The sequence below is a fragment of the Homarus americanus genome, unplaced genomic scaffold (assembly GCF_018991925.1).
Source record: "Homarus americanus isolate GMGI-L3 unplaced genomic scaffold, GMGI_Hamer_2.0 scaffold30108, whole genome shotgun sequence".
Classification (NCBI taxonomy): domain Eukaryota; kingdom Metazoa; phylum Arthropoda; class Malacostraca; order Decapoda; family Nephropidae; genus Homarus; species Homarus americanus.
In genome coordinates, this window is record NW_024748109.1 from 10077267 (window position 1) to 10102528 (window position 25262).

Here is a 25262-nt window from a genome sequence, read left to right on the forward strand (position 1 = left end):
TCTTGCTAACCATTATTGATTGTGCAACCCGTTATCCTGAAGCCATTCCCTTGCGCCGCATCACAGCGAAGAATGTTATCAAAGCCTTAACCCACTTCTTCACTCAAGTAGGCCTTCCTACAGTGGTGCAGTCAGATCAGGGTTCCAATTTTACTTCCCGGTTGTTTAATCAGGTAATGCAAACCCTGGGAGTCCGGCAGTTGAGGTCTTCGGCCTATCACCCTCAGTCACAGGGGGTGGTAGAGAGGTTTCACCAGACACTAAAACTCATGTTGCGCACCTTTTGTCTGGAGACTGGGAAGGATTGGGACGAGGGAGTTGACCTGCTTTTGTTTGCTGTTCGGGACAGTAAACAAGAGTCGCTAGGATTCTCGCCCTTCCAGCTCGTCTATGGACATGAGGCGCGAGGGCCTCTTAAGGTGTTAAAAGAGTGTTGGTTGAGTGATCAGAGCGCGACGCCCTTTGCTTCATATGTGGTCCAATTCAAGGAGAAGTTGCGTCTGGCTGTAGAACTTGCCCAGTCCAACTTAAGGTGTGCTCAGGTGAAAATGAAACTGCATTTTGATAAGGCCCATCAGGCAAAACCTAGAGAATTCCAAGTGGGGGAGCAGGTGTTGGCCTTCCTGCCCTTACATGATCACCCTTTTAAATCCAAATACAGTGGTCCATATGAAGTACTAGAAAAACAGGGGTCCGTGAATTATGTGATTAGCACCCCTGAACGGCGTAAGAAAAAACGCCTTATCCATGTCAATCTTTTAAAGTCATATCATGTTCGTAACGAAACCCTGGGAAAAGCAGTTGCTTGTGTTGATCAATCCTTGCCAAATTGTATCATTGTGCCAGAGTGTAAGGATGATAAAGATCAGTGTTTTTCTGAAATAATGAATGGGTCTAGTGTAAAAGTTGAAAACTCGACTATCTTGGAGGACCCCAGTGCTAAGTTGTGTCATCTCTCTAGTGACCAAGCCAATAATATAAAGTCTCTATTACAGGAGTATCTTATTATAGTTGGTGATTACCCACTCTCTTGTTCAGTGCTGGAGCATGACGTTGAGACCAGGGGAGCCAAGCCAATCCGACAGCGTCCCTACCGTCTTAATGCCTTCAAGCGGGAGTGTGTGCGAGCCGAGGTACAGCGTCTTCAAGAGCTAGGCCTCGTCGAACCCAGCACCAGTCCATGGGCATCCCCTGTTGTTCTAGTTCTAAAGCCGAATGGGTCAATGCGGCTGTGTGTGGATTATCGCAAGGTGAATGCTGTCACTGAACCCGATGGTTATCCCTTGCCACGCAACGACGACGTGATCGACGATCTTGGACAGGCAAGGTACGTGACCAAATTGGATCTCCTCCAGGGCTACTACCAGATAAGACTGACTGAACGCTCCAGGGCCATCTCTGCTTTTGTCACTCCTGAGGGGTTGTACCAATACACAGTCCTTCCGTTTGGTATGCGGAACGCCCCTGCAACCTTTCAACGCCTCATGAATTTCATCACGTCTGGTCTGGAAGGTGTTCGCTGTTACCTAGACGACCTTATCGTCTTCAGCAGTTCCTGGGAAGATCACATGAGTCGTCTACAAGCCCTCTTCTCCGTACTGGCTGCAAGCAAGCTGACGGTGAACCTCGTCAAAACTGAGTTCGGCCATGCCCACGTCGCTTTCTTGGGGCATGTGGTCGGACAAGGGGAAGTCCAGCCTATAGTAGCCAAAATTGAGGCAATTCAACAGTATCCAGTGCCAGGCGATAAGAAGAGTGTGATGAGGTTGCTGGGTATGGCGGGGTACTACCGCCGTTTTTGTCCAAACTTCTCCTCCGTTGCCTCTCCCATGACTGACCTGCTGAGTGGCAAGAAAACCTTCAAGTGGACTACGGCTTGCCAGGAATCTTTTGAGAATCTTAAATCCCTGCTGGCAAATGCTCCTGTACTACTTGCACCTGACCTCCAGAAACAGTTCACTCTCCATGTCGACGCCAGTGAAATTGGCGCCGGTGCTGTGCTTCTGCAAAAGGGTGAGAGTGATCAAGTGCTTCATCCGTTGTGCTATTTTTCTAGAAAATTTAACAAATATCAAAGAAACTATGCCACCATTGAAAAGGAGGCTTTATCACTGATCATGGCACTAGAAAACTTCAAAGTATATATTGGCAGCACTGCTTATCCCATTCAAGTGTTCACTGATCATAACCCACTTACTTTTGTTGACAAGATGAAACATACCAACCAAAGACTTTTGAGGTGGGCTCTATCACTTCAGCCCTATAACTTGAACATTTCCCATATCCGCGAAAAAGAGAACGTGTTGGCTGATGCACTTTCTTGAGTCTGATTATTTAGAAACTATGTCTATATGCAAATTATTTTTTGTTATATTGTCATTGAGTACCTTATGTTTATATTATGAATTATTTTGCTTCATATTGATTTAAACTGATTGTGTTAGTTATTACTTTCACTGTGTAGCTGTATATCCATTTTCGCTTCCAGTTAGTTGTAAGCTCACTTTTTTGGGGGAGGTGTCACGTGCCTGTGGCGCTCGGGAACTCGCATAGCGTGAGGCATATGTTCATGCCTACATTTCATACAAGCTATTAATAAATTGTTAATTGTACTTATTATATTATTATTGTTCTTAGTTACTTAGGTTAATTAAATATTTATGAATGTTATTAATATGCATCATTGTCTTACTCTGTTAAGTCCACTCAATAGTAGTATTAATTAATTATATAAAATATCCAGCAAATGTCCTGAATCACGTGATATGAGACGCTCTCCTCCCCGCGTGGGCACGCTTCCCCAGTAGCGAAAAACCGTGGCATAGGTTAGACGTGTCCATTCGTTCTCTAGCCTTGACCCTTGTCTAGTGCTTTATCCAGGCTTCTGCAATGCCCTAGGTATTAGTGACACGTTTAGTCAGGCCTAGGAAGGGATCCTGGTGGTAGGGATAATCATTTTGTAGTGATTGTTGTATATATATATTTCGTATGTCTTGTGTAATATAGTAATGTTAAGTAATATTTGTTTGGTCTAACTCCTTACAGCATATTTTCGCCCTTCCGGCATCACTCTTATTTTATTATACACTTACTTATTCCCTTAAATTCATGTTTGCTAGTCATTACTCCCTTTAGAACATAAATTGAATTAATTAATTATCTTCCCTTTTGTGATTCACTTATTTCAACTGTTCTTACTTTTTCAAGTACATTTAGTTGAGTAGGTTTTTGGTGAGGATAATTATTGCCGTGTTCCCTATTTGTTCCTTTATTTGTTAATAACTTGGGGTAGGATTCACTCCCCAAGTATAAAGGGTAGTGGGATCGCGACATATATATATATATATATATATATATATATATATATATATATATATATATATATATATATATATATATATATATATATATATATATATATAGTATATTTACTATATTATTATTATTATTATCATTATTATCATATTTTCGCTCCCAGGCCCTGATGTGGGTCACTGACCTGTGCCCTGGTGGGCTAATGAGGTAAAAAAAAACAAAAAATAAAACAAAATAATGGGTTAAGGACGCAAGCGCCTAAAGGCCCATTGGTTTTGTCAGCAAGTAGTGTATAGTGACATGAAGATGAGTGTGTGGGGGAGAATTCCCGATACAATTCATCTGCTTATGGCAAAGTGTGGCAGATCCCTAATAATGCTAAGTGCCAGGTCTGTTTCTAGGAGGAGGGATATCTAGTCAGGGAGAGACAAGGTGTTGGTGCTAGTTGGGGACCTGTAGGAAGAGGTCATAGGGAAAGTGAGGATGTGGTTAGAGGCTGTGAGGGTCGGGTTGACCACAAGGTTTACAAATAGTGAGGCCAGGCTAAGGGTTGTCAATGTGCTCCTGTAACAGCACCTTTGCTTTATATAAGTATTCATCCAAATGAATAACACCAACTTATTCACCAAGTTATTCAACAAGTGAGTCAACCTGTTGTTGGTAACAAACAGCTGGCCTTGTAACTCTCTCAAAGGTCGAGCTCAGATCAGCTGATTAATCAAAACAGCAGGCTCGCTCCCACGCCTCTCTCAGACAGAGAGAGGCCAGTAGTATACGATTACTGCTTGAACAGGGAAGTCAAACACATAACTCAAGTGTTATCTCAAAGTGTTATTCACAACACTTCCCTGTAAAGAATTCATAATTTATTCTCTCAGATTATATCTGTGTGATAGCTACTTCTACAATAAACCCAAGAAATCAGCTATAAGTATCTACATCAAACCCAGCTACTTAGAGAGTTCAAGAACTTAATTGAAACAATAAATACGCTCCGTGTCAGAAGGGGAGGGGGTAAAGTGACATCGCGGCCCAAATGCGTTTTTTTATGGATATTACTATCTTTACCCTTCTTCTACATGTTGGAGTTGGATGAAACCCTCTAGCTAGAATAGAAATATGGTAGAAAGTCCTCCAAAAATAAGGTGTGATTTCGCCTCAGGCCTGGAGCTACGTATCTGGCTGTGCGCTCAGTTTAAGAAAGTGGCAACATCCCGTTCAGGGCGAGAGGCGTGAGAACTACTGACAGCACGGTGAGAACTACTGACAGCACACCTCCCTCGGACGATACACCCCCAAGGCAGCCAATCACAATGGATTTCCCCTTGCTACGTCACAGCTCCTCGGCCAATCCACGTGCCCAGTTGCTGCCTCCTTGTTAATTTTGGCGCATTGTATAGCATAAGGAGGTTCATCGCACTTTCTACTGCTATTTTTTATACTTTTCGGCGAAACATTGACGTTATTCGTGTTCTACGGGTGTGAGAAGTGCTGTGCAATATCTGACCGATATTAGAGCAAGACTCGAGTGAGGCCAGGCCTTCTGGTGTGGGTTCAGGAGCCTATTATTCCTGAGCTTGTGTTTAGTGACGACAGTGCTCATGTGGACACCCCAGGAATGCTTGGTGATAGTGATTTTGGTATACTCATAATACAAAAAGTGACTGCTATGCATCACAAGACCTTTTTGCAGACTGTGATCCGGTACAGAGTTACGTGATATGCACTGATGGCAATAATGACAATGAAAGTGAAGATGAAAAGGATGAAAGTGAGTCTAATGGTAATGTTATATATATGTATGTTTATATACTGCCTTTATTGATTATACATACATTATATATTATGTTACTTCTTACCAAAGTCAGAAAGTGTTTAGGCTTGTGTAAACACGAAATGTGTTAGGCACGTTGTAACCAACAACAGAGAATAAACGCCTCAGCCAGACCGACCATGTGACTTGTCATTCTCCCATTAAATAACGCAAGATACTACAGGTAACACAAAAAGTGACACTAATGTATTATAACAAGAACATACAGACTGTGAGGAGGTAAAAGTGGACAGTGAGGAGACATGCATTGACCTTGATAGTGATGAAAGTGAGCCTGACTCAACAAATGCTAGTGAAAGTGAGCCCATAACTCAGTCTTATAATGAAACTGAACTGTTGCCGGTATCAATAATCAATGATTTAGTTGATGAAGAATCTGTGTGGCGATTTTTAGAGAGTGCAGAGAAAGACTTTGATCAGTACGTGATTGACTATGACGAGGCCATTAAAGTTATACGCACTCCTCAGGATTTACTTAACTTCAAGTTACTACGATATTCAGGGATAATAAAACGAAGGAACTAAACAAAGTAAGATTGTAATACTATTATCATAATACTGTTTTTACCAAATATTATGCAAACTTTCTCCGCCTTTGTATTCGTATGTTAATTACGTTGGGGGGTGGGGGAGGGGATTAATGGTGGGGGGGGGGATGAGTGTAGTGGTGTTTTCTTATTATTACACACTATTATACTTAGCAATATTATAAATTTTTGGCTGATAATAGGGACGGAAAGATATATACTGATAGGCAAATTAGTTTTTTTATTATTATTAAATTTTGGGGAGTTTGGGGGATTTATAGTGTAAGACGAGTGCTGTTTTTGGTGACCATTAACTTGTTTTACAGTATTAACCCCCAATAATAAGAAAATTTTGTTGGTTTGAACAACTGTACATCACGGGTAGTTATTCTCATTCAACTCTCGATAAAATAATAACTATTCACGGTACTAACTTCCAGTTTTCACAGTTTGCTAGGAAATGGATTGAGCTGCACAATAAAAAAAATCAACCCTCTAGCTTAAAAAACAAAAAAGTTATGGTTGTTTGAACTTCGAAAAACTTTAAACACGTTTTTCTCAGTTTTTTAATTTGGCGCTTCACCCCCTTCTGATGTGGAGCGCCTCAATCAATGTGATACCAAAACAGCTATCACATTTGGTGGCAGTAGTGAGACGAATACTATAAACTAGTGCAGTATTCAGAAGCAATAATTATTGATGACCCAAGTAACACAAGTGGCACTTTAAGTGAATCATCAACAAACAAGCATTTTCAAGAAAACAAAATGGAGGTGATGACTGTACCAGAGAGGAGAGGTAACAGTCAGTTGTTCCTAGACATAGATAAGGGAGCCTATGGCAATGATATCTCATTAGCGTCGTTCAATGAACTTAAGCGACCAATAAGACCTATAGACATTCCTCTGTCCTTGTTTCAGGAATCCAATTAGACACAGAAGGGGTGACAACACTGTCAACCATGTTGAGCAGCTGTCACCAAATGTGATAACTGCTTTAGTGAATGTAGGTTTAGGTCGGGTAGAGGTACAGTTGGTGCCGGTTGGTCAACTTTTTGCAGCTTTACATATAGCTGAAACTAACTATCATCTAACTCCTATCTTTCAGGACCCTGATGTGGATTATTATTACCCCTTATTGGAGGCATCCTGAACGCATGATGAAATACTAATACACATTCCATTAAAATCACAAAAGAAGTTAATGTATGGCATTTGGAACCATTTCCATTGAAGGCGAATGACGATCTTTTGGTTCTTAACAGAGAAACTGAATTAATAGTGGTTTCAGAAGATTTTTCGTTACTTGCTGTGGCTAAGCATGAAGTACTAAGTCATTGTAAGTTAACATACGTACACTTACATGTTGTATGTCCTGCCTATGCTCCCCTCGCTTTCACCCAGGCTGCAGAAGCTACTTGTGAACTAGCTATAATACAAACTAATGCTTCTACAGCTCTGCAGCAATGTGAATACACTCCAATACCTCATAGGTTAGTGTTTCACATGTATGTCAATAATGTACAATATTTTTATTTTCCAAAGCAAACCAGTGTAATGCTCACATGTCAGGGTGCAGGTAAACATTTAGTAGTAGAAAGTTATCATATAGAACCAGACTATTGTGAGCTCAGCAGTAATACAATTACAACCTTGCCTACTCGCCATCAACTTGCAATTGTATCAAACATTACTACTGAAATAGTACCCATACCATTTTTACTGAATATTAATTTCAGCGGCCTTCACATTGTCTCTGATAAGCTTAAACTTCTGTATTACATTAATGAAATAGTTTCCTGCATTACAAGATTCTCTTCCTTTATAATTATCTTCTGGAGTAATCCTACCTGGTTTCATCATACCTGCCATTATATTTGTCATTTCCTTAACCGTTATGTGATAATTTGTTACAGGAAAATGTCCTCTAGGGACACATTAGTTTCCAAGAAAACTCTCCAAAAGGCATTGAAAGAGCATGTGCAAGATGTAATCGTATAACTAAAGCACACTTTATTGTAACATGGTTAGGTATACCGAGGATTTAAACTGTGAGGACTCGGTTGATGGTGGCCGAGTGGTGTAACAGCACCTTTGCTTTAGATAAATATTCACCCAAATGAATAACACCTACTTATTCACCAAGTTATTCAACAAGTGAGTCAACCTGTTGTTGGCAACAAACAACTGGCCCTGCAACTCTCTCAAAGGTCGAGCACAGGTCAGCTGATTAATCCAAACAGCCAGCTTGCTCCCACACCTCTCAGACAGAGAGAGGCCAGTAGTATACGATTACCACTTGAGCAGGGAAGTCAGACAAGTAACTTAAGTGTTATCTCAAAGTGTTATTCACAACACTTCCCTGGAGATAATTCATTATTTATTCCTTCAGAATATATCTGTGTATACACTGTAGCTGCTTCTACAATAAACCCAAGAAAACAGCTATAAGTGTTTACATCAAACCCAGCCATTTAAGGAGTTCCTGAACTTAATTAAAACAATTAATGTGATACCAAAGCAGCTATCACACTTCCATATGTACCAGTACCCTAAGCGCAGTCTCATCTACACAATCTGTTAGGACCGACCACTCTTTTTAGTAGTGGTTGTCATCATCAGTTATTGCCTTATAGTGGCGTAGTGTGGACATATCAGACCATTCAACACCCCATTACTCTTCCGAACATCGAAATGTGAAATAACCTGTTACCGCCACAGTAGGATAAACTAGAATGGAGCGAGAGAGAGAGAGGAATAGAGAGAGAGAAGGGGGACAGGAGAGAGAAAGAGGGAGTGTTAACAACGAGCTTTGCTGAGGTGTTAAGTGTGAAACAGATGGTCCTTGCCTCAGGCTGACTAGCTCGACTAGTCTCTAACCGTCCAGTGAGCCATCAAGTCAGGAAGTTAGTAAGTCCAACATTAGACCCAAAACACGAAAGTTTTATATGGTTTAACACCCTACTCTACTCAAATATATTATATGTAGTCGTTAATAGTGAAGGAACATACGATTGAATTAATTATCTCATACATAGCATATGTAATTTGTACTCTGCAGGTTTTGACAGAATAAAGAACAATAGAGTCCTACGTGCAAGGGTCTTATTATCCCACAGTCGCTCATTGGGCAGTTACAGTCAAAACGTGGGTCCTACAGTCTGCCGATACAGTCTACTGAGAACTGGCGAGTGACTAGATCGTCTACGGTCGGACCTTCAGCGGGGTCCTTCTCTCCGGCACCCAACACACCCTACAGCTACGCAGCAGGAGAGCGGGGACGCCTTTGTGTGAATTTGTGAATCATCGACTAAAGTGTGATCCCTATAATATAATAATAGTTACCCCAGCGAAAAGGGGTTTGTGGGTTGAGTGTGTGTATAGCACTCATAATTATGTGTATGTAGAGAAGTGTAACGCCTCTGTAGGTGGGTTGTGTCAAAGGACTGGTCTCGGTGCCAAAATTGTTGTACGAGAGCCCGGGAGTGTTATCGTTCATTCCGGACAGGCACGCCGCCTGCTGTAAGGCCTGCTGTGAGGAACCGCTTGTCAGGAAAGAGTGGACTCTGTGTCAATAACATTCGTAATAATAATAATATAAATAATAATTAACGGATTATTGAAAGAGCATAGCAGCCAGAAGGCTGAAAATATACAGTTACATAATTGGGAATGGGTTTCGATTTACAAATAAGATACAAGTAGCATAAGTGATACAAATAGATATATAATAACTAGATGGGGAAAAGCTCAAACTACAGGGCATTTCAACATAGTGACAGTGCAAGAAGTAGGATTTACTGGGAGTGAATACACTGGTTTATTACAAGTTATTGATAATTTTTACAATGGTTGGGACTGGGCTGTTCTTATAGAGATCAGTTGGTGCACGTATGGGCTGGATGCGGTTGTGGTGTCGAACAGCAATTCTCGGGCTAGGGATCTCAGGTGGTAGTAGGAACCGGTGTCGAGGATGGTGCAGAAGCTTCTTACCAAATTTGCAGATGAGGTCGTGGTGATGGTCAGTGAGAGTCGAAAGGGTCAGTGTGTTGAGCCCTTCTTGATATGTGGAGTAGGAAGGGGAGAGAATAATCTTGCATGCCCTCTTTTGCACTTTTTCTAGGTGTTTACGTTGTGTGGCATTTAGGGAGGAAAACCAGGTAGGGGAGGCATAGGTGAGCTTGGGAAGTATGAATGTTGAGTAAACACTGAGGAGCTCGGGTGCAGGAACTCCGAGGGACTTGAGTCGGCGGAGGGGGTGGAGACGGAAACTGGATGATTTGACAACTTCACTGACGTGTGGTTTCCAATTTAGTTTGTTGTCTATGGTTTATCTGGATATTATCGTTCTTTTATTAAGAACTATGCAACATTGGCATTATAACCGCCAATCAGACTGTTAGAGGGTGAATAATACTTCTCACGTCGTACACGAACATTATACAATAATTCGGTCAAACTTGTTGAATACAATTCTTTTAGTATTTCAAATAAGTCAAACATAGGCACTCTTACATAAATGTTTAATCCAATATATATTTACATAACAATCATGGCTATGTAATTAGTCTAATCTTAACACAAAAACAATTACACAGTCTACCTGTGTACACAATAAGTACTAGTTAAACTTACGTGTTGAAAGTCTAGAGAGAAGCCAGGGTAGGTGTTGACTCTAAGATATGGGTAGCTATACTGAAGTGCCCACCCTATAGCCTGGCCCCCTGGCTGGTCAGCTATGGCTGAGTCAGGTGATTATAATTATACATATACAAACTCCCTTCACACCCTCCAACCTCCTTCTGGGCCTCACATCTTCAACCATCTCAACACTCTACATTGTATACGGGCAGGCACGCCCAATAAACATGACATGAGTTACAGCCTAACATAACAATTGTTTATATGTCATCATAATTATGTACCGCTTGCGGTAACACCCACTCCGTTGAGCGTTCACGCTCAAAACCAGATCAGGCCTTTGATACTTAAGTTTGTCACGTTCATGCGAGTATGTTGCCCTCAGGCTGGTGGTAATTAACTTTGTCACGTCCTTGTGACTAAGCTGCCCTCAGGCTGGTGGTATTTAACTTTAATTTTGTCACGTTCTCGTGACTATGCTGCCCTCAGGCTGGTGGTATTTAACTTTGTCACATTCTTGTGACTAAACTGCCCTCAGGCTGGTGGTACTTATCAGCTCCTTAGGATATCTCGGTCCTTTGACGTTCGGACATCACCATCTTCATGTGTGGATACCCAATTCATTCTCCTGGCCGACTCCGTCAACCCTTTCCATTGCTCCCTCCAACAAGCATAATTTTGTCACAGGTCGCAACAATTCAGATTCAGATTTGCCCCCGAGGGGGCTAGTTTATTGGGCACCCCCTTACATCCTGTGCAAGGTGAAGCGCAGAAGCGTTTACAGCGCCCAACAGGGAAGTATGAAAAGTTCATACTTGCCTTTATGACTCGTACATTAAGGGCGTAAAAGCCTGAAGGGTCATAGGTTCTGTCAAGTTACATAAAGTGAGAGAATGATGAGTGTGTGGGGAGAAAGTTCCCGGTACATTTTATCTGTTTATGGCAAAGAGTGGCAGGTCCCTAATAATGTCAAATGCCAGGCCTGTGACTAGGAGGAGGGATATCTGGTCTGGGAGGGAAGAGGTGTTGGTAACGGCTGGGGACCTGTAGGAGGAGGTCTTAGGGCAAGTGAGGATGTAGTGAGAGAGGGTGTGAGAGTCGGGTTGGCCACAAAGTTTACAAACAGTGCGGTGAGGCTCAGGGTTGCCAATGTACTCCCATAGGTACCTGTACCCTAGGCGCAGTCTCATGTATATAAGCTGTTGAGATCGAGTCAGGGATTGATATTCTTTGTAGTAGCGGTTGTCGTCACCGGTTAGAGCGTCATCGTGGCATAGTGTGACGCTAGCCCGTTGTTTCAGGTGTGTCCATTTTACGTCGAATGCTTCTCGTTGTGTGGCGTGTATGCGAGATTTGAGCTGATTCAGGGAGAGGGCGAGGGTGGCTTCAGTATCTTCTTCTTGTGTAGCTTCTTTGGCAAGCCGATCCACAGTGTCACAGGCAGTTATTCCTATATGTGACGGGATCCAAAGAAACTTGACACGGATGTCATCAGTTTGTTCTAGCCCGGCAACGGCGGCTAGGGTGTGTTGGGCGACAGGGGAGGAGGGGGAGGGTAATTTGAGCCTAGCTAGCGCAGAAGTGCTGTCACTGATTATAAGGAGGTTCCGGCGTTCAGCGCGAGCATAGGTCGCCCCCTCATGAATGCCCGCGAGGATGGCTATGCTTTCAGCATCAGTGGAGGAGGCCCAGTCGTGGACCCTGATTTTCCTGCAGGCCTGGCGCTCAGGAATCCACACAGCTGCCCCAGCGCTGCCCAGCGTGGTAACAGACCCATCACAGTAGACGAGGATAGGAGGGTGGGAGGTCTTTAGAGAGGAAGCGACATCATTAATCTGCTCAAGGCAGTTAAGTTTGAGCATATACCTCAGTTGGGTGGATTTACGACCAGGGAAGGCGTGGACGACAACATCAACACACGGGGAGGTCCACGCGGTAGAGGCGGATGAGTGTACTCGGGAGGGAGAGAGGTCGAGGGGGTGTAGAGGTGATAACGCAGGATGTCAGCAGCAGTGTGGACGGGCCAGAGTTGAGAGGGAGGGGGGAAAGTAATGGGGACAGGCCGGCGCAGGAGGGTGTTAAGATGTGAGTTCAGTGAGCGCGACAGGGGAGTCGGTTGCTCACTGCGAAGAAGTTTAACACCAAGGATGGCATTGAGAGCAGTAATTCGATTGCAGACGGGAAGCAGGATTAGTTCGCGCTGCATGACTTCTATTCTGGTGGTCATAGGGCAGCCGAGGATGAGTCTCATCGCTCTGTTTTGGATTTTCTCTATGCTTTGTTTCTCGCGCTGGGAGGCAACTACAAGGACAGGAGAGGCATAATCTATGACAGCTCTGACGATGGCAATGTACATGAGACGTAGGACCCTGACAGAGGCTCCTTTGAGGCCGTGAGTGAGGGACTGGAGGGGCCTCGTTCGTTGGCGGCACTGGGAGATGACGTGGGCGGCGACAGCGGAGGTCGTGGCTCTGGTAGTGGCTCGCACGGGTAGACCAAGGTACCTGTAGGTGCGTACTTGATCGATTTCTTGTCCTTGCAGAATCAGTGGTGTCTGACGCCGGAAGCGTGAGATGAACTTGGTTTTAGTGTGTGAGATGACTAGCCCGAGTGTTTGACAGGTCCGGGCGAACGTGGAGAGTATAGGTTGTTCATGTTGCACTGTAGTAATTTGGAGGAGGATATCATCAGCGTAGCTTATGATGTGACCGTCTAGGGCTCGCTCAGCAAAGATGACGTTGAGACGGCAGATGGAGTTCATGAGAACATTGAAGAGTGTAGGGCTGAGTACACCTCCCTGAGGCGTGCCAAGATCAAGGTCCCTGATCTTAGAGTAGTGGCCCTGAAAACGGACACGGGCCTGTCGATGGGAGAGGTAGTCAGCAATCCACGTGAGGAGTTTGCCCTTCACATCCATGTGAGTGAGGCCCTCAAGGATCACTTCACTGTTGGCTTTATCAAAAGCACCCTTGAAGTCGACGAAGAGGGAGGTTTTGGCGGAGGTGTTTGCCATGTAGTGAGCGATGCAGTGAGCAGTACTCTTTCCGGGGCGAAAACCATAGAGGTCAGGGTGCAGGTGGGCTTCAATTTTCCAGTGGAGGCGGTGGAGTATCATGCGCTCCATCATCTTTGAGAAGCAGGAGATGAGGGATATCGGACGATATTCATCTTGTCTGCCTGGTTTAGGGACTGGGATGGTGGTGGCAGTCTTCCATGAGTGAGGCAGCTGACCAGTATCAAAAGAGAGGTTAAATAGACAGAGGAGGGGGTTACCAGGGGTGGCAATAAGGGCATTTAACACATCATATGTGACGCCGTCATCGCCTGGGGCGGTGGACCGACCACGCTTCACAGCATTTAGTAGTTCACACTGTGTGAAAGGCACGTCAGTGTCTGCAAATAGGTCTTGGTACTCGAAGATGCGCTGTCGGCGTTGTGGTTGCAGTGCGAGGGTGAGGTCTCGTACAGCGGGTGGTAGCGCATCAATGGAGGCGGCCTCCTGCCACATCTGGGAGAGCGCCTCAGCTTGGGCAGCTGGTCTGGAGTGGAGCGCGGGTCTGGCGTTGGTGCCCCGGGCACGGTTAATGGTGCGCCATATATCACCTATAGATGTAGACTGGTCAATAGAAGAAGCAAAATCAAACCACTGCTTCTCTCGTGCGAGAGTGATGGCAGATTGGAGCTCTTTATTTGTGCGCATCAGGCAGCGTAGAGAGTCAGGGGAGCTGGGAGATTTCTTCCACTGGTCGACTGCTATTCGGTGCCATACTCGTATAGACTTAACATGAGGGTCACGGTTAACGTTCCACTGACTCCTGGGCTGGCGGTTAGGGCGGCGGTGTTTTGGGACAGGGCGGAGGAGGTCAGTGCATTGTTTGGACAGATCAAGGTAGAGCTGGTCTGCGGTGGTGACAGTGTAACCCTGAAACCATTCAGCAATGGAAGTGATGAAGGCAGGTATGTTGGCAGGGGGTAGCCTGAGCCTAGGGCCCTTGGGTGGAACGGGTATTCTCACATACTGGAGGGTAGTGTGGATAGGGAAATGGTCACTGTGGGGGGAGTGGAGGATGCGGGTGGAGTGTGGGCGGTGAGGGTCAGAGTAGAGAGCTATGTAGTCAAGTTTCCCTCCCCCGATGTGGGTGGGTGATGAAGGGCAGAGAAGACGTACAGGGTCATCGGTGGTTTGTAGGTAGGAGAGCCAGGAGTTACCCCGGGAGTTTGAGTGGGGTCCCTGGGAGCCGAGACTAGGGTGACGGGCATTGAGGTCCCCCACAAGGAGGGTGGGGGTGGAGGTGATATGGTGTGGTAGGACAGGTACAGTAGGGGTGGAGGGAGGCACATAGACATTGACAATATTGAGGGACATACCTTTTAGTGTGATTGTGATGGCATGTGCGTCGGTGGTGTCGTCATCAAGGGGGACGTCGAGAGGTTGGTAGGGGACATCCTTCTTGACGTAGATCCGTAGTCCACGTGCATGGCTTCGTGGTAGTCCGTCGATGCGGAGAACAGGAGTGGATGGGCTCTCAACACATGTGTAGCCACTGAGCACATAGGTACCAGCAGCACACCGCGTTTCTTGGAGGCACAGCACGTCGACGTCTTCAGTGTAGACGTAGGTTTTGAGGGCACCAAACTTGCTTTGCAAGCCGTTTATGTTCCAGGTGAGTACCTGCAGTCCTGTAGCGTTGCTATCCATTGTGGTGTATTAGACTGATTACCCCTGACGTAGACGGATGGGCCTTAGGTGCCGGCATGTCGGTGGAGTATGGGTAGCCGGGGGTGGGGTCCTCAGGTCCAACAGGTAGCCCTGGTGGAGACAGCACAGACACAGGAGCAGGCGAGGCTTGAGGTGGGTAGACAGGTTGAGGCACCACGTGACGTAAAGATGAGGCAGGGCTTGGCTCGGGGGCCCCAGTACACACAACCTGTGAGCAGGGGGGGCTCACAGGGGGACTACCAGCTTGTGTCAAACCAAAAGAGGGGAGTGACTGGGTGGCAGCAAAGGGCAGGAGTTGGCGGTATGGCGGTACAGAGTGTAACCAAGAGTTTCTCAACATGACTGGTAAATTCTTGGAAGAGGGACATGATCTGTGTCATGTCACTGGAGACGGGTTGTGGGGGGGCACTGGTGGCGGCACAAGGCTTGACAGCGTCAGGGTAGAGACGGGGTTGTGGGGGTGCACTGGTGGCGGCACAAGGCTTGACAGCGTCAGGGTAGAGACGGGGTTGTGGGGGGGCACTGGTGGCGGCACAAGGCTTGACAGCGTCAGGGAAGAGACGGGGTTGTGGGGGGGCACTGGTGGCGGCACAAGGCTTGACTGCGTCAGAGTAGTGACGGGGTTGTGGGGGGGAACTGGTGGGAACACGAGGCTTGATAGCGTCAGAGTAGAGACGGGGAGGAGGGTCAGTAGTGGTTGAGTTAGGGAATGGTAGGTGCTGTTGTGGTGCAGCCTGGTGAAGCCAGGCAGGGGCAGGTGACCCAGTAGACTGAGGGGGGCGTTGTGGTAGACGCAGTCCTTGGGGAGGCCTCTCCCCTGGGACAGAAGGGCGACTGGGGCACTGCCGTGAGTCAGCATTGTGCCGGCCGCCACAGTTACAGCACCTGGGCTCAACTACATAGCCCACACCACCCCTATTAAGGTGGTCTTTGATTTTCTGGGCACAGGCGGCGGAGTTGTGGTTACGTGAGCAGAAGCGACATCTAGGACGATCACGTCGGCAGCAGGCAGTGAAGGTGTGACCCCAATGAGAGCAGATAACACAAAATGCAGGCCCAGGATGATAGGGCTCTGCATAAAGTGGTGGAAGGATTGGATGGGCTTCCACAGTGGTTGGACATACCCTTCCCTTCCACTTGACAATAACAGCAGCTTGTGGAGTGTGTCCCCGGTAATGTCGACGTATACTGAGTATATTAGAATTAAAGTCACGTGCATCTTCGATGTCAGCGTATAGGGGGAATCGTTTCACTAGGATGTGGCAACATTCATCAGCGTCTGCTGGGGGGGCCACTAGGACAACCCCGTCAAAGCCAACAGTACTAAGGGTTTTATAGACTTCAGGAGTCTGACACTTGATAAAGTTCCGGTTCTTACCCTGTCGGAATTGAATGTTGGGACCATGCTGTCTGCAGTACTTCATCATCCAATTAAACCGATCCTCGACAGATTTTAATGAGTCCTTGGGAAAGTGGAGATTCAGCTTACTTGTTTGTTTGGCAGAGGGCAGGGTGATAGGGTCCATGGCATTGCTGTTTCCACTGTGGCTAGTGTTTCCCATAGAAACATTACCGTCACTGTCATAATCACTGGGGTCTGACTCTTGAAGGGTGTTGGATTCAGTCAAGACCTGCTGTGTTTTATTCCCAGTTGAATTCTTTCTGCTTCCTTCTGTGTGTGTCGTCCTTTTCTTCCTACCACTCATGATCTCATCACTGTCACTTCCTTCACTTTTCTTCGCCTCCTCTCGCCTCCTCTTCTTTTCTTTCTTACTAATCACTTCTTGAAAATTGTCTATCACTGCTATTGTTGTTGGCCGCGGATTGTCTGCTTCTGATTCACTACTTGAAAGCCTCAGGTCGTCTTCTAAGCTGTTCAGTAGGGCAATCTTTTCTACTTTAGCCAAAGCCTTCATAGGTTTCTGCCCACCACTCTCCCCAGGCATTGTGCAATACTTGTGTTCGGTCACAGGCGAGATGGAGAGGCAACGACGTCACTACCACGTCATTCAACGTCACGCTCTTCGCACTGCGCATGCGCAGTTACGAAAATAACCGACCAGATGGTCCAGGCAGGAAGTCCAGATATTTTATCTAAAATATTGTCTAAGTCCAACAACTATAAATTTCACAAGCGACACTGTGCTTACAACTGGGCTCCACTTTAGTTCTCTAAACAGACTGAAGGTAGTCGTCTCACTAAATTCATCAGAATTGGGAATTGTAGGGAGAGCTCACTCACAGCCTTTGTTGACGTTTCACGGTGCGCATGTCGAATGTCTCAACAATTGTGGACGTCGTCGTCTGAACCACTGCCTGTCGGTTAAGTCCATCCTCGCCAGCCTTGACTTCCATCACTCGACCAAGGTGCCATTTGTTGCGTGGACTATTTGCTTCTGCTATAATGATTAGGTAACCAGGCCGAAAGTTGCGCCGTGGTCTGAAATGCACTTGTCGAGTTCTGAGTTGAGGGAGGTACTCTGTCAGCCAGCGCTTCCAAAATTGATCTGCAAGGTACTGGATATGCTTCCACCTTCTGTGGTATGATTCGCCTATTGACCTTCCACCTGAGGGAAGATTACCCTTTTTACTTAAGTGCAAAAGATCAGCAGGCGTAAGAGCCTTTGGTTCATTTGGAGTGTTTGGAACCGGGTGATTGGCTTCTCGTTAACTATGGCTTCCACTTCACAGAACAGTGTTTGCAGACGTTCATCGTCTAAAACTTGTGAGCCCACAATCGCCTGCAGAACCTTCTTTACTGTGCGAATCTGCCTTTCCCATACTCCCCCCATGTATGGGGCAGCTGGTGAATTGAAGACCCAGTCAATATCTGCTTTCAGTAAGGCACCTCTGAGTCTGTCATCTTGCTTCCAACTTTTCACTGCCAGTTTAAGTTCTTTGGCTGCCCGTACCATGTTTGTCTCATTATCCGACCTAATACGCTCTGGTGTACCTCTGCGCCGTGAGAACCTTGTTAGTGCGTTGAGGAAGGCATCTGCATCAAATGAGGCCAAGACTTCTAGATGAACAGCCCAAATAGTTAGACATGTAAACAGACATCCCCAGCGCTTAACCTGTTTCCTCCCTACCTTGGTAATGAATGGACCAAAACAGTCCGTTCCAGTGTAAGCAAATGGAGCCTTTCCAGGAGTGACACGATCTATTGGTAAGTCAGCTTGCCTTTGATGCCGACTTCTCCAGTTGTTCCGTCGTTACACTACACAGCGTCATATGATTCTATCAAGCAAGCGTCTGCCCTGGGGAATCCAATACCTTTGCCTCACACACACCATCATGTGTTCTCGTCCGGCATGTCCGGCTCTCTCTTCGTGCATCTCCCGCACTATGATTTCGGTGATGTGGTGGTCTCTAGGCAGCAAGATTGGCTCCTCACCACTTCGCCCAAGAAGGGTTCCTTTAATTCTTCCCTTTGATCTGAGCAACGTTCGCTCGTCCAAGTAAGGTTCCAGTTTATATAGCTTATTGTCCTTCGGCAGCTCACCCTTTATGACAGTTTGGATTTCTTTCTCATAAGTCTCTTTCTGCACCAATTTTATAATTGTCTGCTCAGCCGACTGTAGTTCCTCAGTGTTTAGCCTTTTCAATTTGAGGCGTAGGTCTGCGGTCCTTGTACTGGACCCAAGCCACCAAATGAACCTTTTAATCCATGCCACCCGTTTCACCAAGCGGTACCATGATGAGTACCTGAGCCACAGTTTGGCGAGGGACCACTTTGACTGCTCGCTCACTGCCAGAGTAACTACAGATCTCTGGTGTACTTCTCGTTTCACCTCCAGTAAGTCGTTCAGAACTGCTGGCAGTTCCTTTCCCTTTGGCTACCGTTCTTCAACACTGAGTGGAAAGTCAGGACCTCGTATCCACCGAGATCCTGCAACCAGGTCCAGGACAGGTAATCCCCTAGTTGCATCATCTGCTGGGTTCAGCGATGTGCCGACATGTCTCCACTGGTCAGTTCTTGACAGCTCTTGTATGACTGCTATCCTGTTGGCTACAAACGTTTGAAATCGTCTGCTCGAATTGGCGATGTACTGCAAGACTAGCATGCTATCCATCCAATAATAAGATTCGTGTATGGTCATGGTCATTTCTCGGCGAATCGTTCGATCAGCGTTCACTGCCAGGACAGCTGCACAAAGTTCCAGCCTTGGTATTGTCAGTTGCTTGGGTGGGGCCAGCTTGGCCCGTCCGTACACGAAAGAGCACTGGATACTTCCGCCAGAGTCTACCATTCTCAGATAGGTCACCGCACCGTAAGCAGCATCGCAGAAGGTGTGCAACTGTGCTGAGATGATTTCTTTAGCACATGCTGTTTTTAGGCATCTGGGTACCCTTAATTTCCCTAGATGGGCCAGTTCTCCTAGCCAGGTGCTCCAGGTCGTGTGATTAACAGCCGACAAAGGTTCGTCCCCACCCTAATCGACGCCTGCATTCACACTGAAATAATATTTTTGCCCTGATGATGAATGGGGCCACGAACCCCAGTGGGTCATAAATAGAACTAACCAGGCTTAGTACTCCTCTCCTGGTCGCTGGCCTTGAGTTTGGTTGCACCTTGATGGCGAGCTGATCACCTTCTAAGAGCCACCTAACTCCCAGGGCTCGCTCCATTGGCAATTTATCTTGCTTCAGATCAATTTCCTTCAGTGCATTTTCCCTCTCCTCCGGTGGGATGGTAGCCAACACTCCTTTGTGATTACTGGCCCACTTAGTTAACCGAAATCCTCCACACGCCAACAGTCTTCGAAGCTGACACGCTAACATTGATGCTTCATTTGATGAGTCCAGCGACATGAGCAGGTCGTCAACGTAGAAGTTGACTTCCACTTGCGCCACCATGTCGAGAAACTCGGATCTGTGGTCTTGGAATGTGCGTCGGAGAGCGTAAGTTGCACATGAAGGGCTCCACACCCCACCAAAGATGTGCACCTTCATCCTGTAAGTTACTGGCTCTCTACTCAGGTCCCCATTCTCCCACCAGAGGAATCTTAACGCATCTCGATGTTCTGGCGCTACATGGATTTGATGGTACATAGCCTCCACATCTGCCATGATGGCTGTAGTTCCTTGGCAAAACCTAAACAGGACTCCAATTAATTTGTTGTTGAAGTCTGGACCTTGTAGTACCTGGTCGTTCAGCGATGTCCTTTTGTGTTTGGCTGCACAGTCAAAAACTATGCGTACTTTGTTTGGCTTATTTGGGTTCAACACCGTTTGATGAGGCAGATACCAGACCAGTCCAGTATCTGACTCCAACTGGCACTTAAGCACTGATTCAGCATATACTTTAGCAAGCAGTATATTTATTTCCTCTGCGTATCCTTGTTGCAGCCGTGCGTCCTTGGATAGTCTCATTCGAAGCCCATCTAGTCGACGCTCCGCCACGGCCTTGTTGTTTGGGAGTTCCGTGTTCTCATTACGGAACTGTATGGGAAATTGGTAATGACCATTAGTTATGATGCCTGTCTCTGACCATAGCCTCAACACTCTTTTGTCCTCAAGTGAATGAGCTGCTGACTGCAAGGCTCCTGTGTCCCCACTTTCCAGCTCCCAAAAAAGCTTAACTTGTCTTTCCAGACTGGTTTCAGGACTCACGACAGTTTCGGTCATTAGGCATCCTGACATGCAAACTCCTTGTGCGTCTTGGTCTTGGTGCCCCACCGGTCCATTTACTGTCCAACCCAGTCGCGTTTTTATGTCAAATGGCATTCCATCCCTTCCTGCTCTGACCTCCAAGGGTACCAGGGCCTGTGGCACATCTTGTCCTATCAGAATTTCTATGCTGTTGCTCTGCAATTCTGGTAATTCCACACCTCGCAGATGGGTCCACCTTGAGATATCACTTGTGTTCGCTACGGAGTTGTGCAGCGTTGTGGGGAAATTTTGTATAATGAGTACTTTCGGCATAAGTAGGGTTCTGCCTCGTTTCATGCCTGCGCCAACCACTTCTAGATCTACCTCCGCTGACTCGAGTATCATCTCTTGGGCAAGTGTACCCATGGTTACCAGGGTAGGTGTCCCTTTCACCCTTAGTTTCTGTGCCAGATCTTTGGTGCAATATGACCTGTCGCTGCCTGAGTCCAAGAGAGCTAAAGTTCTGATGTGATTTCGTTGGTGTGAGTCCTTTCCCCGAATCTTCACACTCACTATGGGCAGTACAATCTTGGCATTTTTCTTAGATAGTCAGATGTCGCTTTCGCAGCTGTATGGGTTTTCATGGGCGTCCTTTGTCCCTGTAGCATAGACATGGCCTATTTTTCCGGCCATGTACGAACTGTCGTTGGCTTTCTGGGCCATGCCACCATCAGAGGTGCCTGCCACTGACTCCTGTTTCACGAGACCTTGAAAATTTCGCTTTACGCCACCCTTGCGTGTGTTTGACATACTTGCAGTAAGTGCCTCCCTTCGTTCTTGATGCAACAGCCTAGAATGCTTCTCTTTGCATCCATCAGTGCCACACCTGAAGCGTGACCAACACTCAGCAACAAGGTGGCCCACTTTCAGACACAAGAAACAGCAACGTAATCTTTTTACCCTCTCTAACCTCTCCCTCACTGACATGCTCCGGAATTCGTCGCACCCTGCTAATCCATGTGCTCTGGAACACACTGGGCACGAGCCTTTTCCATTGCCTTTCGCTTCACTGATAGTCACTAGGCCCACGGCACGTTTGCTTGACGATGATCCTTCTGGTCTTTTCTTACTTCCTTCTTGACTGTCCTCGCTTGATAGCAGAGCCATGTCATCCATCGTCACCGCTTTCTCCTCCAAATATAGCGCTAACCACTTCACCAGCCCTGTTCTGTGTCCTGTCGACTTCTGATAATTTCGTACATCATCCACACAGCGTCCCCTCAATTTGGGGGGAAGCTTAATCACCAGCGTTCTGAAGGTCTGCCTTGTTTCAAGTTCAGACATCAAGTTCAGATTCTCCAGATGGCTTACTGCACCCCATAGCTGAGATGCCAGTTTTCGCAGCCCTTCGTCGTCGAACGCCCCCACTGAGCGAGCGTCTATGAGCCTTTTTACCACCTGGTCCGCATATGCATACTTATCTCCAAACCTTGCCTCAAGGATCTTGATTGCCTTGTTGTAGGCTCTGTCTGGCTCTAGATAGTCGTATCCCATGATTGCTTGATGTAACTCTTCTCCTTCACAAACATCCATGAGCAGTTGGTACTTGTACTTCTCTGGCACGGCCGCATTTGTCATGTATCGATGGAAGGCATGCATAAAGGTCCAAAACTCCGCCCGCCCTTGTCCTTTAAACTTGGGAAGGGTGGCTTGCGGCATGCGCATCGTAGCCACTAGCTCTCTTATTTCTTCACCCTTCTCTGATTCTCCCTGTGGATGCATAATTGTGACTTGAGACGCTTTGTTTGCAAGCATTGGCGGTAAAGACGATGCCATTTTCGATGCCATTTTCTCGACATTGACCGATGCCTGTTGCTGGGTTTCTTCCCGTACTATTGGCTTCTCATAATTGCTGGAGATCTCTGTCGAAGGCTGTGAGCTGTCACTTCTTCGTGTTAGTGCTGATGTCTCTTGACCTGCCACCATTCCAGTGTGCATCGTTTTCATCCACCCTGCCTTAAGCTCTCGCAGGGCTCGGTTTGCTGCCTCTCAGCTCTGGCCACTGCTTGTTGATAATACAATTCCCTACTGTGACCTTCCCGTGGATCTCCTGGTATTGCAAGCTCATTTCCTGTTTCACCACTCTCTGATTATACCTCGGTGGGCGGATCCATTGTCATTAGGTCAAAATGTTTGCTTCTATCTAGGTCCGACTCTCCTTCCATGTCATCAATATACCCAATCTCCGACATCTTGCTTATTCAGGTAATTTGAATTGCGTTCGTTTCCACCACTCTTGAATCAGGGCACGTTCGTGTGCCTCGTCATACACTCGCGCCTGATATCATTGCAGACTTTACATTGATATTTGGGTTATTTACAAAGCAATATCACTTCAGTCAATTATGACTGCTAATTGTGTTCTGCACTTACGTCAAACAACAATAATGACATGTGTTTTCATTCTCATATGCATTACACTGGGAGTGATGAAGATCACCCAGACAAGATTATTTTCTGGATTAACAAGGTTTAACTATTACACCGGTCAACACAATTTTTCTGGCACAAGGTTTTTAAACGGATTTTAAGTAAATTTGGGGTGCAGAATCCAAATATGACTTTGGTTTTTGTCTATCACATGAGGTTTTTGAGATATACCATATTGCACTTTTGCTGGGAAACGTAAACTTTTGGATCAAAATTGACGGTTTAAACATGTATACATAAATTTTTTCAGCATTATAATTTGTATTTTTCTATAACCAAAAATTGTTAATATCAAATTGGAAAGTTAATGCACATATAATATTTAAATGTAACATTGAAGGGTGAAAAAAACCAATTAATATACGGTAGAAATAGTGCAAGTATTAAGATCAAGTTACAGTTACATAAACTTCCTCTTTTTGGCCGATCTCTTATGTACAGCTTCTGGAATGTCTCTCATCAAACTCCAGCAGTATTCCGCCATCATATTCGAGTCCCATCGACCTTGGTAACGTTCTTCCATTACTTTAATGTCTTGATGAAAGCGCTCCCCTTGCTCCTCGCTCACTTCTCCCAGATTTTCTGGAAACTCGTCCAAGTGACTGTGTAAGTAGTGAACCAAGTGCTTGTAAACTCAAGAGCAGCTCTTCCACAATTTCTTGATAGTTATCCGCTTTCTTGTTCCCTAAGAAGTTCCACACCACATTAGAGAAAGCATTCCAAGTTGTTGCCTGTGCCTCAGTCATTGTTGCAAGGAAGTGTGGATCTCTGAGTAGTGTTCTTATTTGAGGTCCATCAAAAATCCCTGCCTTTTTCTTCTCGTCGCTAAGACTTGGAAAGGTTGAGCATATATATCTGAAACACTCTCCACTATGATCAAGAGCCTTGACGAATTGCTTCATGATACCAAATTTTATGTGCAGAGGAGGAAGGACAATGTTTTTCCTGTCAACCAGAGGATCGTTAATGATATTCTTGTCACCAGGCGTCAAACTATGTCTTGGTGGCCAATTCTTTTTCACCCAATGGTCTGCTGTAGCCCTGCTGTCCCAGTAGCACAGAAAACAGGGGTATTTTGTGTGCCCTCCTTGCTGGCCCAATAGAAAGTTTACCATTTTCAAGTCCACACAAATTAACCATTCATGAGCATGGTATTGCAACCTCTGTAGAACAGTCTTAATGTTTTCATACTCTTCTTTAATTTGTACAGAATGTCCGATTGGAATTGAACCATACTTGTTTCCGTTATGAAGAAGAACACATTTCAAGCTCCTTTTAGAACTGTCAATAAAAAGTCTCCAATCCTTACTATCATATGCTGGTAGTCCCATGGAGAGAAGAAGTCCTTCTACATCATTACAAAAAACAAGCTGGTCATATGAATGAAAGTACTTCCGCAGTTGCTCTTCTCTGTTGCGATAAAAGGAGACACTCGTGCCAGGTTTTAAGAGTCGTTTCTCTTGAAGCCTGGAAGCTAACAATTCAGCAGACTGTTTTGGCAAATTTAGATCTCTGACCAGATCATTCAATTCTGACTGAGTAAACAACGTTGGCTTTTCACAATCTTCACCAGATGGCTTGAAAAGATCAGTCTCTTCATCTTCATCAGTAAAAACAGGTGAATTCCGGTCTATATCCTCAATCTCTGGTAGCTCAGTAAATTCTGGCACGTTACGTGATGGAGCAAATCTGAGATCAGATTTGGATTCAGCACCTTAAAGTTAGTAAAAAACAGTTAAAAGGTTTCATGCCAGAAAAAAAAAATATTTTTTGTAGACCAGTGTTATCGATGCGAGAAGTATACGGACGTTGCACTGCACTTCTCGCCACTAGATACACACACATCCACACCCACACGCACACACTCGTCCCTCGAGTGACGCGTGTTGGTGAGCCAAGCTACACTAAGAGTGGCTGAGCTCACTCTGACAACATTATTTTCTTCAATAACAAAAGGTTCAAGTATTATCGCCACTATAAATCTACAGGCGTTGCACTGTAATCCGTGGCACTGGGAACACGCGCGCGCGCACGCACACACTCACGCACATCCCTCCAGTGGGTTGAGTTGAGTTGACCTTGGTTATTGCTGCCCACGCGTTGGTTCAAGGTAGCACTGCTGCACAGTAGACATTCACGTTTGA

The 25262-nt window shown here is 45.9% G+C and overlaps 2 protein-coding genes across 2 annotated transcripts in view; both read right to left on the minus strand.

Moving 5' to 3' along the window:
* Nucleotides 1–25262, minus strand: part of LOC121880019 (organic cation transporter protein-like) — a gene marked incomplete at its 3' end in the record, with an annotated part of 49692 nt that overhangs the window by 17798 nt on the left and 6632 nt on the right.
* On the minus strand, nucleotides 21238–22626 carry LOC121880122. Its single transcript, XM_042387180.1, has one exon. The coding sequence runs from the start codon at nucleotides 22624–22626 to the stop codon at nucleotides 21238–21240; it is 1389 nt and encodes a 462-aa protein (XP_042243114.1).